Source organism: Octopus bimaculoides, chromosome 22, assembly GCF_046866305.1.
Source record: "Octopus bimaculoides isolate indiv1 chromosome 22, ASM4686630v1, whole genome shotgun sequence".
Classification (NCBI taxonomy): domain Eukaryota; kingdom Metazoa; phylum Mollusca; class Cephalopoda; order Octopoda; family Octopodidae; genus Octopus; species Octopus bimaculoides.
In genome coordinates, this window is record NC_142949.1 from 24614578 (window position 1) to 24638289 (window position 23712).

The window sequence follows — 23712 nt, forward strand, 5'->3', positions numbered from 1 at the left end:
GTTGCGGTCAGTGCCACATAAAGAGCACTGGTGCTGATACTACACAAAAAGCAACTAGTAGACTCTGTAAAGTGGTTGGCAGCATGAAGGCATCCAGCTCTAGAAACCTAACCAAAATAGTCTATGGAACCTAGTGCAGAGCCTGGCCTTGCCAGCCCCTGTCAAGTCGTCCAACCCATGTCAGCATGGAAAACAGACGTTAAATGATGATGGTTATTATATTATATCTATATTTATTTCTGTTTATTTTTGTCTTTTTTAGTTAACAGATGATATTTTATGGGTTAATGCTGCCTTATCAGACATCAAGCAAATCTGTGAGACGGAAATAACAACTAACCCTGATCTCTGGGTTAAAGACAACGCCACCAACATTCTGAAACCTCCCCAAGACATTGAAGATATTCTTTGTCCAAATGAGTGCTCAAATCAAGGAAACTGCTCTGCAGGTAATTAAAATTAGTTGTCCAGCTTATTCATTTCTTTAGTGTAATTCCCTTCGATGCTTTATTTGTTCCATCAATGTTTGTTTTATTCAATTTTTCTTTTTTTTTTCTGTTTATTGTTTTTCTTTTATTCTGATGTGCATGGCTCGAATGTGTTTTGTTTTGTCATTGTTAACACTCAGATAAGCCATCATCAAGCAGCTTTATGATCAAAGTTGCTCTAACCATAACTAATCTAGCTTTATTTCATTATAGTTTATCAAGGACTACATAGTAATATGTTGCTGTTCTTGTTGATTAATCCTAGGAGTGGTCTAATCAAGAAAACTTTATAATCAAAGGCATTCCACTCGTAAATATGTCCTTAATTTATGATGAATAGTAGTGTGAGATTTTAGGAAGATTTGGTTGCTATGTTTAATAGATCAAGTGATCACATCATGGTTTCATTCACTGGTTCAATAACAAGAGAGTGTAGAAATAGGTGCAGGTGTGGCTGTGTGGTAAGGAGTTTGCTTCCCAACCACATGGTTCCAGGTTCAGTCTGACTCCGTGGCACCTTGGGCAAGTGTCTTCTACTATAGCCTCAGGCCGACAAAAGCCCTGTGAATGGATTTGGTAGATGTAAACTGAAAGAAGTCTGTCGTATATATGTATATATATATGTGACCTGTTCACTGACAAAATTCCATGCTGCATCTGCTCATGTGCAGCACGGAATTTTGTCAGTGAACTGGTCGCGGTCTTAAAGTGACGAAAATATTTTAACAAATTAAATTTAGATGTTGAAGTGAATCTAACGGTTTTTGTGTGTTTTTAAATGGCTCATAAACACCTTCCATGCTGCAATTGTTTTTGCTTCAGCACACAATCTCAGATCAGGTCACTTGCTATGCATGTACATCTCCGTAATTATTTTAATTGAATTACACAAATAACAATACTAACCATATTCTTTCTTTTTCTTTTTAATGTCGACCAGGTTTCTGTAACTGTTTTGAGGGCTATCTCGGTGCCGATTGTTCCATCAATGCTACCACTCCTCCAGTCCTTGAAGAAATCACTCTTGGAATGTTATGTGACACCCGTATTAGAAACTGTTCAAAAGTAGCCATTATTGGAAGCAATTTTGTCAACACAGCAAAATTGACCTGCCATATTACAGAAATCAAGGTGAATATCACATGTTCCTAATCTCTGCCCTTGTCATTGAGAACCCTACCTTCTCCACCCTCACCCCCTACTTCACATCATCTCCCTTTTTATCATTTATATGGTCTTATAATGCTCCTCTCTTATCCCTCCCCTTTTATTTTGTCCTGCCACTTATCACCTCACCCTGACCCACCACTATTTCTTTCATCTTTTTCCCCAAACTGATAGTCACCATTGATCATACCCTTTACTCAGTTTACCATTTGCTGCATCATTTATATTGCCCCATCTCCAACAATCTGTCGCTCACTTCACACTTTTCCAAACTCACTTGTTCCTCTATCCCCACCCCTCACATTCACCTTGTACCCAGAGAGTACATCCTGACACCTCATCACTATCATCTTCTCTTCTTTCGACACTTGTTCCTATACCCCTGTCTCACTTTAGCTTCTCATTACACTTGACATAAGACACCTTCCACAATACTGCATGCACCTTATTCAAAAGGTCTTGTCTTACAAGCTGCTTGGAAACATCACCAGTGCCAGTGCCACATAAAAAGCTTTCAGTATACTTTGTAAAGTGGTTGGTGTTAGGAAGGGCATCGAGCTATAGAAACCAGATACTGGAGCTCACAGCAGTGTTCTGACCTGTCAGATCCTGTCAAACGGACTAACTAATGCCAACATGGAACATTAAGCACTAAATTATCATATGATGGGGATAAGTATACATACATACATATATATATATATATATATATATATAGATTCAGGTGAATATCGTACTTCAGTTTAGGCACCAGAATTTAGTACGGTATATCCATACAATTTCAAAGTAAGGTGATTAAAATCAAAATAGGCAACAAGGATATCCAGAGGTATTATACTCTTTACTTGTTTCAGCTCTTGCTGCACACACAACCGTGTGTGCAGCCATCTGATGACACACTATAGAACTAGTCTGGGAGCTTTTTGATACCACCTTGTATATATATATATATATATATATATATATATATATATATATATATATATATATATATATATATATATATATATATATATATATATATCCCCTACACATTCAATAATACTATAAAAAGATATAAATCCTCTGAAGTGAAATCATAACTGAAGAACCTACAAGAATAGGTGCAAGCGCTAATATTTATAAAACATGTGACATATTAATAGAAATCTGTAAATGTACAACCATCCAGATATCTGAGTACCTTATTATTTTTTCTAATATATAGTTCCTGTACATCACCTCCAAACCTTCCAATATATATATATATATACACATATACATATGCACACACTCACACATACTTATATATATAAACTGTATACCTATTTATATCATTTATTTTGTTACCAATATAGCCATATGTGTATTAATAATGTGTTCCCTTTATTATTTCAGTTTGTAAATGGCAAAATGACAAAAGGATCCTCATCATCAGTTCCAGCCATTTTTGTCAGTTCTAATCTATTGATTTGTTCTTTCCAATCCATCCAATCATGGGAGATCTCAGTTAGTTTCCATAAAAACATCAAGAGCAATGTTTTACTTTTCTTTGCATTTGACTCGCGTTGCACCACTTGTAACACCAACAGTTGCCAAGAAAGAGTAAGATTCCTTTGTTTTATTACACATCATTTGTTTCTTTTTTATTATCTTTTTTGCATTATAGAAATATTCTGGTCATTCATCATTGCAATCAATATTTTGTTCAGGTGAATATTGATTCTTTCAGTTGTCATCGTCACTTTATATTCTATATCAGGCAGGTTTCTACATTATTCGGGGCAATTTATTGTTGTTGTTGGCACTGCGTCACTTACGACATTGAGGGTTCCAGTTGATCCAATCAACGGAACAGCCTGCTCGTGAAATTAACGTGCAAGTGGCTGAGCACTCCACAGACACGTGTACCCTTAACATAGTTCTCGGGAATATTCAGCGTGACACAGTGTGTGACAAGGCTGACCCTTTGAATTACAGGCACAACAGAAACAGGAAGTAAGAGTGAGAGAAAGTTGTGGTGGAAGAGTACAGCAGGGTTCACCACCATCCCCTGCCGGAGCCTCGTGGAGCTTTAGGTGTTTTTGCTCAATAAACACTCACAACGCCCGGTCTGGGAATCAAAACTGTGATCCTATGACCGCAAGTCCGCTGCCCTAACCACTGGGCCATTGCGCCTCCACTCAGAAAATATTAGGATCAGTAAAAGAGTGAAATTGAAGTATAGTCTGACACTGAAGGAGAGGGTTGTGTTTGGGATGTAGTGTTAGCTGTTATGTATGTTGAGTCAACCAGGAAAATCAGATGCTTTTTTTCCTTCTGACAGCCCATTTGCTGGTGTCTGAGATATTCATTTTTCTTGCCATCTACTGAGTTATCTAAAAATTCCTATCTAAATTATAACCATCTACATTCTTCATATTGTATCAAATCACACCAACTGATGTCTTCCTTGTTATTTATGTACATTGATCTGAATTTCTATTTCAAGACTGATATATGTCGAATTAATGGTAAATGTCAAGAACCAGGAGAAAGCTTTGAAGATGATTTAATCAAAGTTTGTAAGCCAGCTGTTAGTAAAACTCAGTGGACAAAGATTACAGGTGAATTTTTTTTTTTATTGGACTTGTATTAGTTGTTGGGTTAGATCTGATGTTAAAGGAGATGATAATGACAACATCACCTATCATTGCTGTTGTTGTTGTTTCTTGCATTGGTGGAAAAACTGTATACATGTCAGGGAAAATATTAACTAGCCTTTTGGGCAACAAATGGATTTGTCAGTTGCACACATTTTCATCACTGGTGATGGAATACTCTGCTACTGCTGCTGCTGCTACTGCTACTACTGCTGCTTTGTTATTGTTGTTCTTGAAGTCAGACATCATTGAAAAGAATAAAGACCAAAGATATTCCAGTTGTCACCATCTCATATTTGAATTCAGTGTATCTAGGACTTTGTGATCTAAAGACTCTTATTGAGTATGTTTGTGAGAATGTTGAAGGAGAGTTGACTGTTGTTTCTAGAAGGTCACACAACTTGGCACAGGCTTCCTTATTGACTCAAACAAAAGCTTGTTGCCATTCAAGGTTTTCAGCTGAACCCTGTTTAATTTGAGAGATAAGGAAGGGAAGTTGTGATATTCATGCCTTTTCCAGAGATATTAGTTCCATTAGTGAAAATAGTTTCAGTTGTTGTTGTTGGCACTCCGTCACTTACGACGTCGTGGGTTCCAGTGGATCCAATCAACGGAACAGCCTGCTCGTGAAATTAACGTGCAAGTGGCTGAGCACTCCACAGACACTTGTACCCTTAACGTAGTTCTCGGGGATATTCAGCATGACACAGTGTGAAAAGGCTGACCCTTTGAATTACAGGCACAACAGAAACAGGAAGTAAGAGTGAGAGAAAGTTGTGGTGAAAGAGTATAGCAGGGTTCGCCACCATCCCCTGCAAGAGCCTCGTGGAGCTTTAGGCGTTTATGGTCAATAAACACTCACAACACCCAGTCTGGGAATCGAAACCGCGATCCTATGACCGCGAGTCCACTGCCCTAACCACTGGACCATTGTGCCTCCACTGTTTCAGTTATTGAAACAGTAAAAGATCCCCTATGTGATCCATTTGCCTACTAGAAATAGCAGCCAAATGTAGAACATATTAAATAGTGTAATCCTAGATACACTATGTCAAATAAAGAGATACAGTGACTTGAGGACTATTAAGCCTGCTATTCTATAATCAATTAATTTGTGGCTAAACAGCAATAAAAACAGCAACCTAACAAAGGAGTTTATATATAGTGACTTGATCTGCTCAAAACAGCATTGAAATCTCCTTTAGGTCACACCCTGCCATTGCAGAAATTGTAAGAAATCATTATGTCTGTAAATAAGGATGTAGTTGTCATAGAAACAAAGACTACCAAGAAAATTGTCACAGAGAGTGACTATGCAGTCATCATCATCATCATCATCATCGTTTAACGTCCGCTTTCCATGCTAGCATGGGTTGGACGATTTGACTGAGGACTGGTGAAACCGGATGGCAACACCAGGCTCCAGTCTGATTTGGCAGAGTTTCTACAGCTGGATGCCCTTCCTAACGCCAACCACTCAGAGAGTGTAGTGGGTGCTTTTACGTGTCACCCGCACGAAAACGGCCACGCTCGAAATGGTGTCTTTTATGTGCCACCCGCACAAGCCAGTCCAGGGGCACTGGCAACGATCTCGCTCGAAAATCCTACAGGAGCCAGTCAGGCGGTACTGGCAACGGCCACGCTCAAAATGGTGCATCTCATGTGCCACCCGCACAAGAACCAGTCCAGGGGCACTGGCAACGATCTTACTTGGCTTGCCGGGTCTTCTCACGCACAGCCCATTTCCAAAGGTCTCGGTCCGTAGTCATCGCCTCGGTGAGGCCCAATGTACGAAGGTCTTGCCTCACCACCTCAGCCCAGGTCTTCCTGGGCCTACCTCTTCCACGGGTTCCCTCAACTGTTAGGGTGTGGCACTTTTTCACGCAGCTATCCTCCTCCATTCTCACCACATGTCCATACCAGCGCAATCGTCTCTCTTGCACGCCACAACTGATGCTTCTAATGTTCAGCTTTTCTCTCAAGATACTTACACTCTGACGGGTATTCACATTGACATTACACATCCAACGGAGCATACTAGCTTCATTCCTTGCGAGCTTACGTATGTCCTCAGCAGTTACAGCCCATGTTTCACTGCCATGTAGCATGGTTGTTCGTACGCATGCGTCATACAGTCTGCCTTTTACTCTGAGTGAGAGTCCCTTTGTCGCCAGCAGGGGTAAGAGCTCTCTAAACTTTGCCCAGGCTATTCTTATTCTAGCAGCTACACTTTCAGCGCACCCACCCCCACTACTAACTTGGTCGCCCAGATAGCGGAAGCTATCGACTACCTCTAGTTTTTCACCCTGGAATGAGATAGAAGTTGTTTCCTGTTTGTTTGCAGTCTTTATTGCACCTGAACATCTGCCACAAACAAAAACTAACTTGCTAGTTAACCTGCCTTTGATGTTGCTGCACCTCTTATGTGTCCATAGCTTGCACCGGGTACATCTTATAGAGTTACTACCTACTCCTTTTCTACATACTGAGCAGGGCCATCTACCTGAAGGGGTTTGTGTTTTATCTACCTTCCTACTTATTAGGATTTTGGTTTTAGCTAGGTTGACTCTAAGGCCCTTCAATTCTAGACCTTGCTTCCACACCTGAAACTTCTCCTCTAGTTCTGATAGTGACTCCGCAATTAGGGCAAGGTCATCAGCATAGAGGAGCTCCCAGGGGCAACCTGTCTTGAACTCCTCTGTGATTGCCTGGAGGACTATGGTAAATAATAGGGGGCTGAGGACGGAACCTTGGTGGACCCCTACCTCTACCCGGAATTCATTGCTGTACTCATTTCCAACCCTCACCTTACTGGCCGCATCTCTGTACATGGCTCGCACAGCTCTCACTAGCCATTCTTCTATCCCAAGTTTCCTCATTGACCACCAGATAAGGGATCGGGGGACCCTGTCAAAGGCTTTCTCCATGTCAACGAAAGCCAGGTACAGAGGTTTATCCTTGGCTAGGTATTTCTCTTGCAACTGTCTCACTAGAAATAAGGCATCAGTAGTGCTTTTACCTGGCACGAACCCAAACTGCATCTCATCTAAATTGATTCGCTCCCTAATTAGTTGGGCTATGACCCTCTCTGTAACTTTCATAACCTGATCTAACAGCTTGATGCCTCTGTAATTATTTGTATCTAAAGCGTCCCCTTTACCTTTGTAGCAGTTGACTATGATGCTGCTACACCAGTCATAGGGTATGACTCCTTCGTGTATCACCTGGTTCGTAATACGGGTGACTAGGCTATAGCCAACACTGCCAGATATTTTGAGCATCTCTGCAGTGATTCCTGATGGGCCGGGGGCTTTCCCGGTCTTCATACTCTTAATTGCTTTATCTACCCTGGTACTATCAACTCGGATAGCTGGTCCCTCTATTGGGTCGACATAAGGCAGGCTCTCTTTCTCCCATTCATTCTCTTTATTAAGCAATCTATCGTAGTGGCATCTCCAGACCTCTTTCTTTGCATCCTCATTTAATGCAAGCGTACCATCATCCATGCGAACACATTTCTCTCCTACAACATCACTATTCTCTCTCCTACACTGTCTTGCAACCCGAAATACCTCGAGTCTTTGGTCCTCACGGCGCAGAACATTGGCAAATCTTTCCTTATCTGCTTCCCCTCTGGCTAAATAAACCTGTCGCCTAGCCTCCCTTCTGGCACATTGGTACAATTCCCTGCTACCACCGTTCTTCCAGTCCTTCCAAGCTTGTTTCTTTTGTCTAATAGCCCTGTCTACCTCCTTGTTCCACCACCACGTTACTCTGGGTTGGGAGGGGACCTTACACCACCCACAAATCTGGTCGGTGGCTTTCAACAGGTTGTCCCGCAGAAATCTCCAATTGTCTTCCACGTTGTATGATGCTATATCCCCTTCTATTTCGTTAAATGCTTCAAGTAACTTGTCTCTAAGTCTCTGTCCGTTTGCAGGGTCTTTAAGCTTCCACACCCTTCTTCTCCAAGCCTGTCTAATTCTGGGCACCCATTTTGCCTTGATCCCAAAGTCGCTAACTACTAATCTATGTTGTGGGGTACATTCTTCGCCAGGGTAGGTTTTGGCATTTATAAGCCGCCCTCTTTCCCTATTTCTGGCGAGGATGTAGTCGATTTGGCTAGAGTGTCTGCCGGAGCGGTAGGTGACTAGGTGACTGGCAGGTTTCCTGAAGTTGGTATTGCAGACCATAAGATTGGTTGCATCACAGAACTCCAGCAGTCTGGTTCCCTCCTCGTTGCGGGAACCGAAGCCATAGCCTCCATGTATGCCATGGAAGCCCCCAGCACGACGTCCGACATGACCGTCGAAGTCTCCAGCCACAAAGAGAAGGTCCCTGTCACTCGTCGACGAGGTAGTTTGCAAGAGGGTGTCATAGAATTGGTCTTTCAGACCATCTGGTAGCCCAGGTTGAGGTGCATAGGCTGAGATGACAGTAGCTAATCTATGATGAAGCACTAGTCTGATCTTAAGTACTCTGTCACTTACTCTAACGACCTCGATTACCTTATCCACCCATTTCTCCGCTAGAAGTATTCCTACGCCCCCGACCCCGTCAGTGTTCCCTGCCCAGAAAATCTTGTACCTGTGTTCTTTGCCTGTGAGGAACCTTGCAGAACCTCCTCTCCATCTTACTTCCTGGATGCAGCACATATCTACGCATCTCCGTTCAAGCATCTCAACAATTTCACCAGATCTACCTTTCAGCGTGCCGACGTTGAGAGTGCCAATCCTAACAGTATGGGTGTTGGGGGTGTGGGCCTGTAGCCTGGGAAGAGGAAAAGCAGTGTCGTGTACCTGAAAAGAAAACTTGCAATTGGAAGAATTCATAAGCAAAACATTACCTACAACCTGCAAACATTTCTCAACCTTAATGCGCTACCCAAAGGTAGGGGAGAGGATGGCCAAGGCCACTAGATGGGTTCCGGGAGACAGCCGAGGTTGACAGGATGACAAAGGGATGAACTTCCGGTGGAGGGGGCGGGATGACAGAGGAATAAACTTCCGGTGGAGGGGGTGGGATGACAGAGGAATGAACTTCCGGTGGAGGGGGTGGGATGACAGAGGAATGAACTTCCGGTGGAGGGGTGGGATGGCAGAGGAATGAACTTCCGGTGGAGGGGGTGGGATGACAGAGGAATGAACTTCCGGTGGAGGGGGTGGGATGGCAGAGGAATGAACTTCCGGTGGAGGGGGTGGGATGACAGAGGAATGAACTTCCGGTGGAGGGGGTGGGATGACAGAGGAATGAACTTCCGGTTGAGGGGGTGGGATGGCAGAGGAATGAACTTCCGGTGGAGGGGGTGGGATGACAGAGGAATGAACTTCCGGTGGAGGGGGTGGGATGGCAGAGGAATGAACTTCCGGTGGAGGGGGTGGGATGACAGAGGAATGAAACTTCCGGTGGAGGGGGTGGGATGACAGAGGGATGACAGACGAATGAACTTCCGGTGGAGGGGGTGGGAGGGCGGGTTACCGCCAGCGAGTAGAGAGGGCTCTTAATTGTAGATTTTAAATATTTGAGAGACAACAATGCATAAATCGTAATTTTTTAAAAGAGCAATGAATTCTGGGTGATTAGAATATAACGTAGCATGAATTTAGGAAGCTTAGAAAATGAATAAGCATGAATTTAAGACAACAACTGAATTCAATTGAATTTCATGGAGAGAAACAAGAAAGCGCAAGGTATTGAGATGTTTGAGGCCGTAAATAAATAAAAATCTCTATCTTATCTGCATCTTGGGTATTTCGTCGTAGTACGTCAGCGAGATAATTTAGAATGGGTTTCTCATTTATATATAGCCAGAACCTGAAGACCTTAAAGGAAAAACTACGAAGGGGGATGGAGGGGTAGACAGAGGCATGGCGGGAGAAAAGATCATCATCATCATCATCATATATATATATAAAGAGAGAGAGAGAGGGAGAGGGGGGACCAGTCAAGCAGCACATCACGCTGTAATTCTTGGGCTGAGAAATCAACACTTAAAAGCCATAATTTTAAGGAGCGATAAGAATTTTTGAATAAAGGAAAATGGGTAGTGGTGGTGGGTAGGTACCGCCAGCGAGTAGAGAGGGCTCTTAATTGTAGATTTTAAATATTTGAGAGACAACAATGCATAAATCGTAATTTTTTAAAAGAGCAATGAATTCTGGGTGATCACCTTCAAAAATAAAACATTCAAAAATAACTGTGACTCTCCCTCAATAACACTAGAACTTCTTAACTGAAGCGAATATAAAAAGTCACATATATAATTTGTCATCATTTAACGTCCGCTTTCCGTGCTAGCATGGGTTGGACGATTTGACTGAGGACTGGTGAACCAGATGGCTACACCAGGCTCCAATCTGATTTGGCAGAGTTTCTACAGCTGGATGCCCTGCCTAACGCCAACCACTCCGAGAGTGCAGTGGGTGCTTTTACGTGTCACCCGCATGAAGGCCAGTCAGGTGGTACTGGCAACAGCCATGCTCAAAATGGTGTATTTTATGTGCCACCTGCACAGGAGCCAGTCCATCGGTACTGGCAACGATCTCGCTCAGATGTCTTACTGGCAACAGCCACACTTGAAATGGTGTATTTTACGTGCCACCTGCACAGGAGCCAGTCCATCGACACTGGCGACGATCTCGTTCGAATGTCTTTTCACATGCTTTTCACGTGATGGATATAAAAAGAATGATGATTACAGCTGGAATGTCTTCTGATCAGAGATTTGCTGGATTAGCATTGACCTAGGGTTAAACAACAGCAATCAGGAATGCAACATCTGTGGCAGATTTGAATTTTTCTTTAGCAGCTTATCCTCTAATCATTAATACATATCTTTAATTAAACTAATTTACTTTAATTATACTCTTTTACTCTTTTACTTGTTTCAGTCATTTGACTGTGGCCATGCTGGAGCACTGCCTTTAGTCGAGCAAATCAACCCCAAGACTTATTCTTTGTAAGCCTAGTACTTATTCTATCGGGCCCTGTTGCCGAACCGCTAAGTCACGGGGACGTAAACACACCAGCATTGGTTGTCAAGCGATGTTGGGGGGACAAACACAGACACACAAACATATACACAAACATACATATATATATATACATATATACGACGAGCTTCTTTCAGTTTCCATCTACCAAATCCACTCACAAGGCTTTGGTTGGCCTGAGGGTATAGTAGAAGACACTTGCCCAAGGTGCCATGCAGTGGGACTGAACCTGGAACCATGTGGTTGGTAAGGAAGCTACTTACCACATAGCCACTATCATTTTGGTGTTACTTAAGAAGTGCTTGTGCCAGTGCCAAGTGAAAGCGCCTGTGTGAGTACCTCATGAAAGTTGCTCATGCTGGTACTACACTGGTACCACAGAATATAGTACTTAGTACACTCTGTGAAGAGATTAGCATTAGGAAGGGTATCAGGCCATAGAAACCATATCAAAACATGGATGTCAAATGATGATGGTGGTGATGCTGATTATGATGATGATGATGATGATTTATGTCTACTAAAATTAAATTCTTTTTATTTCAGCTGACATGATTGATATGAAACGTGTTCACATTACAAACATCATCGGTGATACATTAACCACAACACAAGGAAATATGACACTCATTGGAAAGCCTTCTTTGGTGGATGGCTGGAAAGGTGGTTTTGCAATTAATTTGAAGAATGGACAGTGTCTGCAAACTGAAAATTATTTTTCTGAATTCTTTGAATGCTTCAAAAAGAATAGCGTCAAATGCCTTTTTGGATTCACTATGAAATTCTCTATGAAGATCATGAAGCAACAAGAAAATTCTTTGATATTGTCGACTGGTTCTGATATATCAACTTCTTCAGGAATGTTTATGTATTACAAAAAGAGCAAGTTGATTGTAACTGTTGCTACAGAGCATTATACTTGGAGAGTCTATATTAAACTCAAAAATATTAGAGATTTCTCAATATTTCAAATTAGTTGGAGCAAGTCCATGGGATTGTCCCTCCACATCAATGATAAATATAAAGTAAAATCTGGAAAATACTACTTCTCTAATACACCAAAGAATGTACCTACAAAGAATACACTGTCCATAAACTGTGATGTCAAGATGACACAAAAATATTCAGATATTACTTTTGGAAGCTTCAGTGTATGGCTAGCAGAACAGAGAATTTTGGATGCCTTAGTAATAACCACAGGTATTATTATTATTATCATTATTATTATTATTATCATTATTATTATTATTATTATTATTATTATTATCTAGCGAATGATATTTCGACATCTCGTGTGTCTTCAACTGGTTCAAAAAATAAATTTGTCCATCTACTTCATTTTGGTTGATATAGAAAGGATTGAGGTAACCTCAATCCTTTCTATATTAACCAAAATGAAGTAGATTGACAAATTTATTTTTTGAACCAGTTGAAGACACGCGAAATGTCGAAATGTTGTTCACTAGATAACAAATGGCACTCTTCTTTTAATTTTGACTCTATATCTTCAGGAGGAGTTACCTCAATCCTTTCTATATTATTATTATTATTATTATTAAAGGCAGTGAGCTGGCAGAATTGTTAGCACACCAAGTGAAATGCTTTGTGACACTTTGTCTGTCTGCACATTCTGAGCTCAAATTCTGCTGAGGTTGACTTTGCCTTTCATCCTTTTGGGGTTGATAAATTAAGTACCAGTTGAATACTGGGGGGGGGGGTTGGATGTAATTGGCCCATCCCCTCCCTCAAAAAGCTGCTCTTGTGGTAAAATTTGAAACTATTATTATTACTATTACTACTGCTGCTACCACTACTACTACTACTACTACAATGGTGGTGTGCTGGCAGAATTGTTAAGACGCCGGGCAAAATGCTTAGTAGCATTTTGTCCATCCTTATATTCTGAAATTATGATTTTGTTTTCAAATTAATAAACTTGAGGGAGTTTTGGCTGATATATTTAACAGGGAGGTGGTGGAAGTATTAGCTCTTTGTCTCTTCAGTATTATCAAAAAAAAAAAGTGGGGAGTCAAAAGCAGTGCCCATCCTTCCTAACCAATAAATATGAAAAAAGTTAATGATTTCCTTAATTTTTCTAAAATATTTTCCACCTGCAGATGAACCTACTCTAAATGCAATGCCTGTTCTAAATTTGAATCACTCTGAAAAGACTATGTTTACCTGTGCATTTGAAATGATCAGAAGAAAAGATGTATCATACAGTGTGAAATGGTATGTTGATAATAATATGAAAAACGAAGAACCCATTGAAAGAGGGATTTCCCAAATCTCATGGAATCAGACAGAATCCTATGCTTATCCCATCGGTACAGAGGTGAATATTCTGGGTTTTTTTCTGTCATCATCATCATCATCATCATTATCATTTTAACATCCACTGTTCCCTGTTTGCATCGTTTAAATGGTCTTTATTTGAGGCAGATTTTCAATGACTGGATGCTCTTCCTGTCACCAACTCTCTTTTGTTTCCAAGCCAGGTAATTTTTCTCCATGAGTATGTCCATGTTCTCACAAAACATTGAAAATAAATGACACTGCTTGTATGACAGTGATGCTCATTTACAGCTACGATATGAAGTCAAGGAGACAGAAGGGCACACACACACACACACACACACACACACACACACACACATATATATATGTATGTATGTATGTATGTATGTATGTACGTATCTGTATCATCATCTTCATTTAACGTCTGTTATCCATGCAGGTATGAGTTGGACAGTTTGACCAGGGCTGGTGAGTTAAGGGGCTGCACCAGACTCCAGTCCGATTTGGCATGGTTTCTATGGCTGAATGCCCTTCCTAATGCCAACCACTCTGAAAATGTAATGGGCGCTTTTACATTCCACCGACATGGGTGCCATTCACATGACACCAGTATCTTCCATGACTACAATTTCACTTGCCTTGATGGGTCTCCTTCTCAAGCCTGACATATTACCAAAGGTCTTGGTCATTTGTCATTGCCTCTGTGAGGTCCAATGCTCAAAAGGTGATTTTTATGTGTTGCTGGCACAGGCACTAATTATGTGACACCAGCATTGGTCATGACTAGTGCATGACTCAGTGGTGATGGTGTCTGGCTCTTAATCATGAGATAGTGAATTTGATTGCCAAACCAGACTGTATGTTGTGTTCTTGAGCAAGACACTTTATTTCACGTTGCTCCAGTTCCCTCAGTTGTTGAAACAAGTTGCAGCATCACTGGCGCCAAGCTGTATCAGCCTTTGCTTTTCCTATGAGCATGGAGAGGGTGCATGGACAATTGCTGGTCCTCCATAAATAACTTTGCTCAGACTTGAGCCTCGGAAGAGAACTTTCTAAGTACAATCCCATGGTCATTCATGACCGAAGGGGATCTAATAATAATAATAATGATAATAATGTGTGAGTGTGTGTGTGTGTGTGTGCGTGTGTGTGTATGTGTGTGTGTGTATGTATGATGGGCTTCTTTCAGTTTCCATCAACCATACGTCAAATGTTTATTTTAATCTCTGATTCAGCTAACCTATCTATTTATATATATATATATATATATATATATATATATATATATATATATATATATATATATAGAGAGAGAGAGAGAGAGAGAGAGAGAGAGAGAGAGAGATATGGATATTGGCGTCAAGTCTCTTTCTTAAATGTAAAACTTTAAAACTTTAGATACATATATATATATATCTTTATTTATTAATTACATTTCTAGTTTATAGCTTCTTAGTTGATTACATATATATAACTCAAGAAATATTGATTTATTTTTTTCCAGGTGTTTTGCGAGATAATTCCTTGCTTTACATTTGACTGTGCTAACACTGTTGGGCCATTCAGACGGAGTAAGAAGTTTGTATCACAACTAACTGTAAGTTTATTTCATAGATATGCACACACACACACACACACACATACACATTCCCCATGCAAGCATATTTAATTCATATTTATATACTTTGATTGCCAGTCAGTTTAATGATTGCCAATTAAATCAAATCTACCATTCAATAAGAGATTCTGTCATGTTTATCTCTGCTGTGGTCATGACAAATATCTGTTTTTGAATGCATAGGCACAGCCTTAATGGCTGTACAAAGGACCCAATATGCTAACCTGAATATCATAGTTAACATAATTTATTTATTCAGACTGAGCAGTGTAGAGACCCAATTAGACACAATGAAAATGTAACAACCATTATAGGAAGTTATAATTTTGTTTTTTTTATTGTAAATTATTCTGTTAACAACAAAGTTGTTGATAATGAATATGGTGTAGCCTGCACTAACATTGTCTTTCCATTCAAGAAATCTTTTGTTTCCCAAGTCCCACCCTCAAAAACAAAAGTCTTACTTATTGTAGACCTTTCTGGTTCTTGTGTATACATTTATATATGGATATGTACGCTAGCTACTTGATAAATTCTTGTAAAAGAATTCGTCCTATTATTGAATTTAAATATATATATATATATATATATATATATATATATATATATATATACATACATGCACATACATACATGCATATAATAAGCCCAGGTGTGCATTATGCAATAGAATGTGCAAATCTTTGAACTCAAGATTCATACAAGGGCCTCACATTGCATCATTAATGCTTAATTTCAATGATTCTTTCTAGCATTGCCTTTGCTCGTATATGAGAAAGCAGCCACTATATATATATATATATATGCACACACACACATATATGCACACACACACACACACATACATACACACACACACACACACACACACACACACACACACACACATGTATATATAAACAATTGCAGCGTGGAAGGTGTTTATAGGCCATTTAAAATAACACAAAAACCATTAGATTCACTTCAAAATTTAAATTTAATTTGTCTAAATATTTTCGTCACTTTGAGACCGCAACCTGTTCACTGACAAAATTCTTGACAAATTAAATTTAAATGTTGAAGTGAATCTAATGGTTTTTGTGTTATTTTAAATGGCTTATAAACACCTTCCACACTGCAATTGTTTTCGTTCCAGCACACGATCTCAGATCAGGTCACTTGCTATACAAGTATATCTCCGTAATATATATATGTATATATATATATATATATATATATATATATATATATATAATATTGACAAAGGAAACAGAAAATGGATTTCATACAAATCTATATTCAATGCAATGATCCTTTCAACCCATCCTGCAGTTGTCCCTTACTGTTAGAATATTGACCATCTAGTTACGTTGCATCAGTCAGTGTGGTCTGTATCTCCTCAGATGTTTTGGTATAAAAGATATCCTACTATATATACTGAGTTCCTATGTGCATGTTGTACTCTCTCATAGTTTGTGGGTACATTGACTGAGAGTAGAATCATTCTGGAGTTATAACCTGTAGATGGATCTAGCTACATAGAACATAAATAAAATTAAAAGAATAAAGGGTAGAAAATAAAATATGTCCATTTGTTGTTAATCCATATCTCTCCAATCTTAAAACAGACCACCATTTAGCTAAATAACTTTCCTTCATCTCAGGGGTGTATCCCTCACGCTTACAATATAAATAAACATGATGTGGAGGGTGAGCTTTGCTAGAAAGAGTTTCCACTTGCTAAAAATACCAGCCCCCCCCCCCCTCTACACCTCAAATGAAACCTCACTATCTTCATTGAAATAAGATAATAAGAGGGGGATCATGGATATTGTAGTGCCAGGTATTTCCTGGCTAAACTTAGACAAGATGGTGACAGCTGGACTGTATTTGAACATAAAGCTTCTCTATGATCGCTGACCTCTGGTGAAACAGCATCAAGAATAATAGCAATAATGCACACGAAATGTTGAGAAAAAATAAGCCAACAAGAAATGTAAACTAACAAGAAAAAAATTAATAATCTTTTATTTATTTTTTGTAGGTACATGGAGATTCATTAACTATTGTTGAAGGTGACACCGAGTATATATCTATCAGTACACCATTACCACCAAGAATGTTCTGTCCTTTAAAACACCAATCAGCCATTGCTTCAGCAATAGAAATCAGCAGTAGCATAGAACCTCAAAAAATGCCTTGGCAGTGCTCAGATGGTAAACCACTCATTCAGCTTGTCTTTGGTTACTCAGCCAACAGGAATTGCACTGGAACAGCTTGTCCAGACAAAATCACAAATGCTAAGAGTAGTTGGATGAACAACAAACTGCGTATTCCTTTGAAAGCAACAGTAGACAGCATCAAAGATGGCTCCCAACAACTGACATTGCTTCTAAATGGTGACCTCATTTGTAGTAAAAGTGTGAAATCAATAATGAAGGATTATAAAATTAAAGTAAGTAATTCTTAAATAATCAGTCAATTATAATTGTAAAGAAATGAATACATGAATTTGTAGGAGCATCAAGCAGAGGGTTAAAGTAAAGTTACAGTTTCTCACAAGATCTTTGATCAGAACATTGGTTACCAGCGTATCATAAAAGCTATCCTAAATAACAAGTGAAGTCGGTTATAATAATCCTTTCTACTATAGGCTTCTGAGCAGGTATCACCATGACAACTTTCTCTCTCATGGTCAATGTGACGATCACATGTTACATATATTACTTCAAAGCCCTGCTGTAAACAGTGGGAGTGAGCTAGAACGCTAAAATTTAGTGCACATGCACAGCAGACATCAAGGTCAATCTGTGCCAAGCAGCTTCCCTCTGCGTTCCTTAGCTTCGTTACTATGGCAACAGTCCAGATACTTACTGATCAGACCTTGTACACATTATACTTCTAGAACTTTTGGTCTGCTGTAATAAATGAAACTTTCCAAGTGCCATGCATTACCAATCAGCTTGGTTATTTGTCATTTCCTCCATGAAGTTCTACATCATGAGATGGTCCTTAACTATTTTCTCTGACTTTGAGGTTATGAAGCTTACTTCCTGACTATGTGGCCTCTGGGTTAGTCCCACTGAATAGTTCCTTAGGCAGAGGTCTTCTATAATGGCTCAAGTCTAAAGCCTTGTGAGAAGATTATGTAGATGGAAACTAAAAGAAGATTATGTGTGTGCGAGTGTTTATGTGTGTGCGAGTGTTTATGTGTGTGCGAGTGTTTATGTGTGTGTGTTTTATTCAAAGAATGTACAGGCAGGGGGTAAATATCTCCTCCCTTGAGTTTAGACTGTTTGTTGCTGACATGCTGTGAAGTTTTTCACTTATACACTTAATGTAACTTGTGTCCCATCCATTATAGGAAATTGCTTCTGCTAAAATGCCTCATTTCATGCTGAGATTAATATATAGCACTGTCCTTTAGATACCAAATCTACGTAGATAACTATGTAGTCTTTTTGTTACTACAGTTATGGATCATAATAAGGTGTTTGCATGAAACAGGCCTTAAAGGTGTTTGTTATGAGTCCTATATATGATTTTATGATGTCTCCATTGTTTTGAACTTTGGCCTATGTACGTTTATGTATATATTTCTTTCAAACTATACTCTTGAATGATGAGGTATTTAAATATCTATTTGCGATCTAAAAAATTTGCTTCAATTGTTTCTCTGACTCTACAGGTGACAGTAAAGGATAGATATACACCTACATGTAAATCAGTTACTGATCCACATGTTACCACTTTTGATAGAAAGTATTTTAAGTGTTTTGAAGTTGGAGAATTCTTGATGTATCGACATCAAACCCTTCCTTTTGCAGTAAGTATTACACAGTATACATTGTAGTTGTTTCATGTCTGCTTGTATGTACCCACGAATGTGTACGTGTGTGTGTGTGTGTGTGTGTGTGTGTGTTTTATGGTCCTGAAAGGGTGTAAAATTGGAATATTTCCACTGTAGCACACAGCCTAAGACTCTGGCTTTTGAACTAAAATTTCAAGCAAGATCAAAATTCTGCTGAAAACTGAGAAATCTTATCGAAGAGCTCAGGAAATGTGATGGATTGTGAAAGCAGTTTGACAATACAGGAAACCTGTATAATGTCAATACTGATCACTGCAAGTATCATATACATAAGGGGTTTGATAAGGGACACAAAACTACACCCTGTTCCACCTTGCAAAATATCAACATGGAAGGATTCAAAATAGTTAAGGACTTCAGCATTCAAGACAGGATGAGATTATGCCTACCTGAACAACTTTGGATTACAATGCAGGACCACAAACTGGATTTCTCCATTGACTCATCCATCAGGTTGATTAGCCTGCACAAATCTGACATTGGTCACATTAGCAAAAATATTATGGATAGGATATTCCCAACATTGATAAACCTAGTGAAACCAGATCTTTGATTGAGTCTGGTGCATATGACTGATGTTCCTGCATGGTAGTTTAAATTGGAGGTAGGAGACGCTGATTACTGGACATTTAAATTGACTAAATAGTAGGTTGACTGAAGAGACTTGGGAAGTAAATAACGAAAGTGATAAGCTCCCAATGATATCTGAACAAACTAAGAAGTGAGTTTACTGGAGAGAGCTAGAGCATCAGGAGGTGTGAACAGATCCACATTGAAAGATTTAAGTATGTTGGACTGATGGAAATTTAAAAAAAAGGAACCTGAAAGTTTCACACTATTTATGTACTATTTGTGTAGGCACAATATCAAAATTTCCTTACTCCTGTTAACAAAATCACTCTTAGGGTTTATGACTGCAAGTGTTTCCATCAAGCACAGGTTAGACTCAACCTCTCCACCCATATATGGGAGAGAAGTTTCCATGTTCCTAAAAGAGTGAACATGGTTATAGAAACTTTGTTTAAATTGAGATGATGTGGTTCTTGTATGATATTCAGTTGCTGGTGCTGTAGTTGTTTCATTACTCTTTTCCTCATTTTCAGGTGCATGCATTCTACAAAAGCTGCAATGGTCGAGCATCTTGTAATTGTGGTGTTGCAGTGCAATCTGGAGACAATGTTATTCTCTTGGATAGATGCAAAGGAAGTAAACTAAAAATAAAAATCTTTAAAAGCAGTGATACTTTACTCGCTGGAACAGCCATTCACAGATTAGCAGATGGTAAAAAATATGAGGTAAGTCATTATTTTAATTAACTAAAACATATTGGTTTAGAAATCAAATTCCTCAGAGAACCAACTTAATTTTTATTGCTCACATTCTTATTAAGTGAAATATTTTTCTTACTCTTTCTATATGCAGCTGTGTGTGTGTGTGTGTGTGTGTGTGTGTGTGTGTGTGTGTGTGTATGCACATGCACGAGATCGTCATCATCACCATTTAACACCCATACTCCATGCTGGTATGGGTAAGACAGTTTGATGAGAGCTTGGATGCCAGAGGAGCATGCCAAGTTCTATTGTCTGTTTTGGCATGGTTTCTACAGCTGTATGCCTTTCCTAGTGTCAACCACTTTACAGAGTGAATTGGGTACATTTTTCGTGGCACTAGCACCAGCAAGGTCACCAAATAAATTGCAAATTTCCCTCGACTGGGGTGGGACAGTTGTATTGAGGGAGGTGGCTTTGTACCAGTTGATGAGAGTTCAAAAGAATAATAGTGATAGAGACGGGTGTAGAAGAGATACAAGGATAACCCAGTTGAAGGAGGAGGGAGAAGAAGACTTAAAAAGATAGAGATTGTGAGAGTAGGAGAGATGATGGTGGATATGTGTTAGGACATACCCTCAAGGTATAGTGGAAAAAACATAAGTGAAGTGATAATGGCGGATTGGACTGGGTGGGGAACAGAGGGGAAAATTTCATAAGAATGTGTGGGGAGATGGATAGATGGGATAGGGATGGCTGCAGCAATTGAAGGTGAGAGATATAGGAGTGGTTCAGGGGATGAAAAAGGTGTAAGCATGGATGGGGTGTAGCAGAGAGGAAAGAGCATGGCTGGAGGAAGATAAAGAATGGAAGTGGTTCTGGGGAGAAGGAGCAAAGGGGAAGCTAACAAAAGTTGGGGCACATAGCGTGTGCCTATTCTGCTCTCAGGTAATTAGAGTAGCTGAATAATATCACCTGTATTTCATTTTTATTCTAGTTTTTGTTGCCAGTTACCCTTCCTAACATCAGCCAGTTTACACACTGTACTGAGTACTTTTGTCAAGGCATCAGCACTAAAGTGATAACTGTTCCCAACATGCCCCCACCTCAAAAGAAAAATTATTGTTCGCTTAGTATGGTACAGTGTGACATGGCAAGACTTGGAGAACCTTATGATACTGAAGTGAATTCCTTGATTATTCAGCTATGCTGCATCCATTATGGTTGATGAAACTTACTCAAGGTGTCACTCATCACTACTGTCATTGTTTTAATGTCAGCTTTTCTATGTTTGCATCAGTCAGACACAGTTTGTTGAGGCAGATTTTCTACTCCTTGTTACCAGCACTCACCTGTTTCCAAGTGATGTACAATTTCCCCAGCAATCATTATGCTTTCATGGAAGTTTGGTAACCCTTGTTTTTAACAATGATTATCTGATGTCAAGTCAAAGAAGCACAACACTGCATTCCACTACCACACACACACACGCACGCACGCACGCACGCGCGCGGGGCAGGTTTCTTACATTTTTCATCTCCCAATAAATTCATACACAAGATTTTGGTTAACTTAGAGTTATAGTAGAAGATACTTGCCCAAGATGCCATGCAGCGTGATTGGGAAACAAACTTCATAATCCAGCAGACATTCCTATTATGAACCACCCTGTAAGAGAAGTAAAATTCTTTTATTTGAATTTTATAAATAATTTTGAACACATTTTGTCTTTTAGATTCATCTTCCAACAGGCAGCGTCATTTTTTGCCAACTTACTTCAACATTTATAAATCTCTGGATGCGAGCTTCTCCAAATGATTTTAATAAAACTGAAGGTAACTTTTAATTATATTTATATTAATTTAATTATATTTATATTGTTGCGTCAAACAATATAATAATGCTATTATTATTGATGATTATTGTTTATTATTGTTTATTCATTTAGGTATGTGTGGTAATTATGATGGAAGTACAAGAAACGACCTGCGAATGCCAAACGGAAAGCTTTATGTTAAAAAGGACAGTAAACTACGAACTTTCTGCCTTGCCTGGAGGTGAGACTAAAGATTGATATATAAATATAATTCATCTTCTTTCTTATAGATGATAGTGGAAGGGAAGAACCTTTAATCATTTACTTTATTCTTTTGAAAGACATTTAGAAGGTTCTTCTTAAAAGCAGTTTGTTAAGTGGGGTTTTTTTTTAATGCATTTTCTCTATAATTGGTGTACAAGTGGCTGAATGGACATCTTGGTCTTCAATAGTGGGAAATTTGTTAACTGTAGTTTATAGTATGGTTGTTGTGTAATTCCTGGTTAGATGTGAGTTAGCAAAGGTACATAGGTAATAGGTAGCTAAAGGACATGATGTCTTCTAACAAGTGAAAACTGTAAATATATCAAGTTTTCCAACTGTCTAAAAACCTTGATATGTCACTACCATAATATACAATGAAAGTAACGTTTCAGCATGACTACATAAAGACTAAATACTAGCCACCCTTCTAAAGAGACAATATTTCACTCTGCACCACCCTACATCACTCTTAAAGCCCAGAAGTCCAACTTTCTTTCTAACCTTAAGTTCAAACTAATCAGACTCTTTAACAGTAAGAAAAGCATTATAAGTTGATGTATTCTTGATGCCACCAACTCTGATATCAGAAGAGTCAAAGAGTTGAGTGAACATAAGAAATTATAACATAGATTTACAAAGTTGGTTTCTCTCAAGAAATCATAATCATAAAAAATATTAGAATAAATAATCAAATTACAGAATAATGCTTAATTATGGTCATTAAACTATTAATAGCATCAATATTTGAAATAATTTGTATATAGTGTATGTATGTGCATGTATGTATATGTGTGTGTATGCATGTGTTGAGGGTATGTATAATGTATGTATGTATGCTTCTATCTATCTATTCATCCATCCATCCATCCATCCATTTTTTTTTCTCTCCTTGTTTCTTTCTGTGTTCCTTTCTGTTGAAGAGCGTAGGCTCGAAACGTTAAAGACTTTCTCTATTCCTGAGCGTTATACTAATACATCTGTTTGTTTTCTACACCACCTGTCTTCGTCTGTTGTTTTTTTGTGAATTCTCCCTATATATATATATATATATATATTTATGTATGTATGTATGAATACACACATGCATCCATGAGCACACACACATACACATAATGCTCGTTTATCTTTTTTTCAGGTTAAATAAAACCGACTCTCTTTACAATGGCTACTGTCCAGAAACTGAAGAGAAAAACGACACTGTTATTTATTGTCAGAATGTGAATGGCACAAAGAGTAAATGTTCAGCAACTGGTGATGTTAATTTCTGTTATCAGAAGAAAAAATCAAGTAAGTACCGTAATCTCCTGTAATCCTTAATTAATTAATCTTT

General features: G+C 39.0%; 1 protein-coding gene across 1 annotated transcript in view; it reads left to right on the forward strand.

Annotated features, from left to right (window-relative positions):
- LOC106880038 (uncharacterized) overlaps positions 1–23712 on the forward strand; it is a 455047-nt gene that overhangs the window by 236975 nt on the left and 194360 nt on the right. Inside the window, exons 96-108 of the mRNA XM_014929839.3 lie at positions 263–449; positions 1429–1619; positions 3033–3239; positions 4126–4240; positions 11815–12468; positions 13386–13603; positions 15071–15163; positions 17208–17618; positions 18852–18989; positions 20138–20329; positions 22038–22137; positions 22251–22359; positions 23518–23669. Of these exons, the coding sequence (XP_014785325.3) occupies positions 263–449; positions 1429–1619; positions 3033–3239; positions 4126–4240; positions 11815–12468; positions 13386–13603; positions 15071–15163; positions 17208–17618; positions 18852–18989; positions 20138–20329; positions 22038–22137; positions 22251–22359; positions 23518–23669 (2767 nt within the window). The remainder of the gene's footprint in view (positions 1–262; positions 450–1428; positions 1620–3032; positions 3240–4125; positions 4241–11814; positions 12469–13385; positions 13604–15070; positions 15164–17207; positions 17619–18851; positions 18990–20137; positions 20330–22037; positions 22138–22250; positions 22360–23517; positions 23670–23712) is intronic.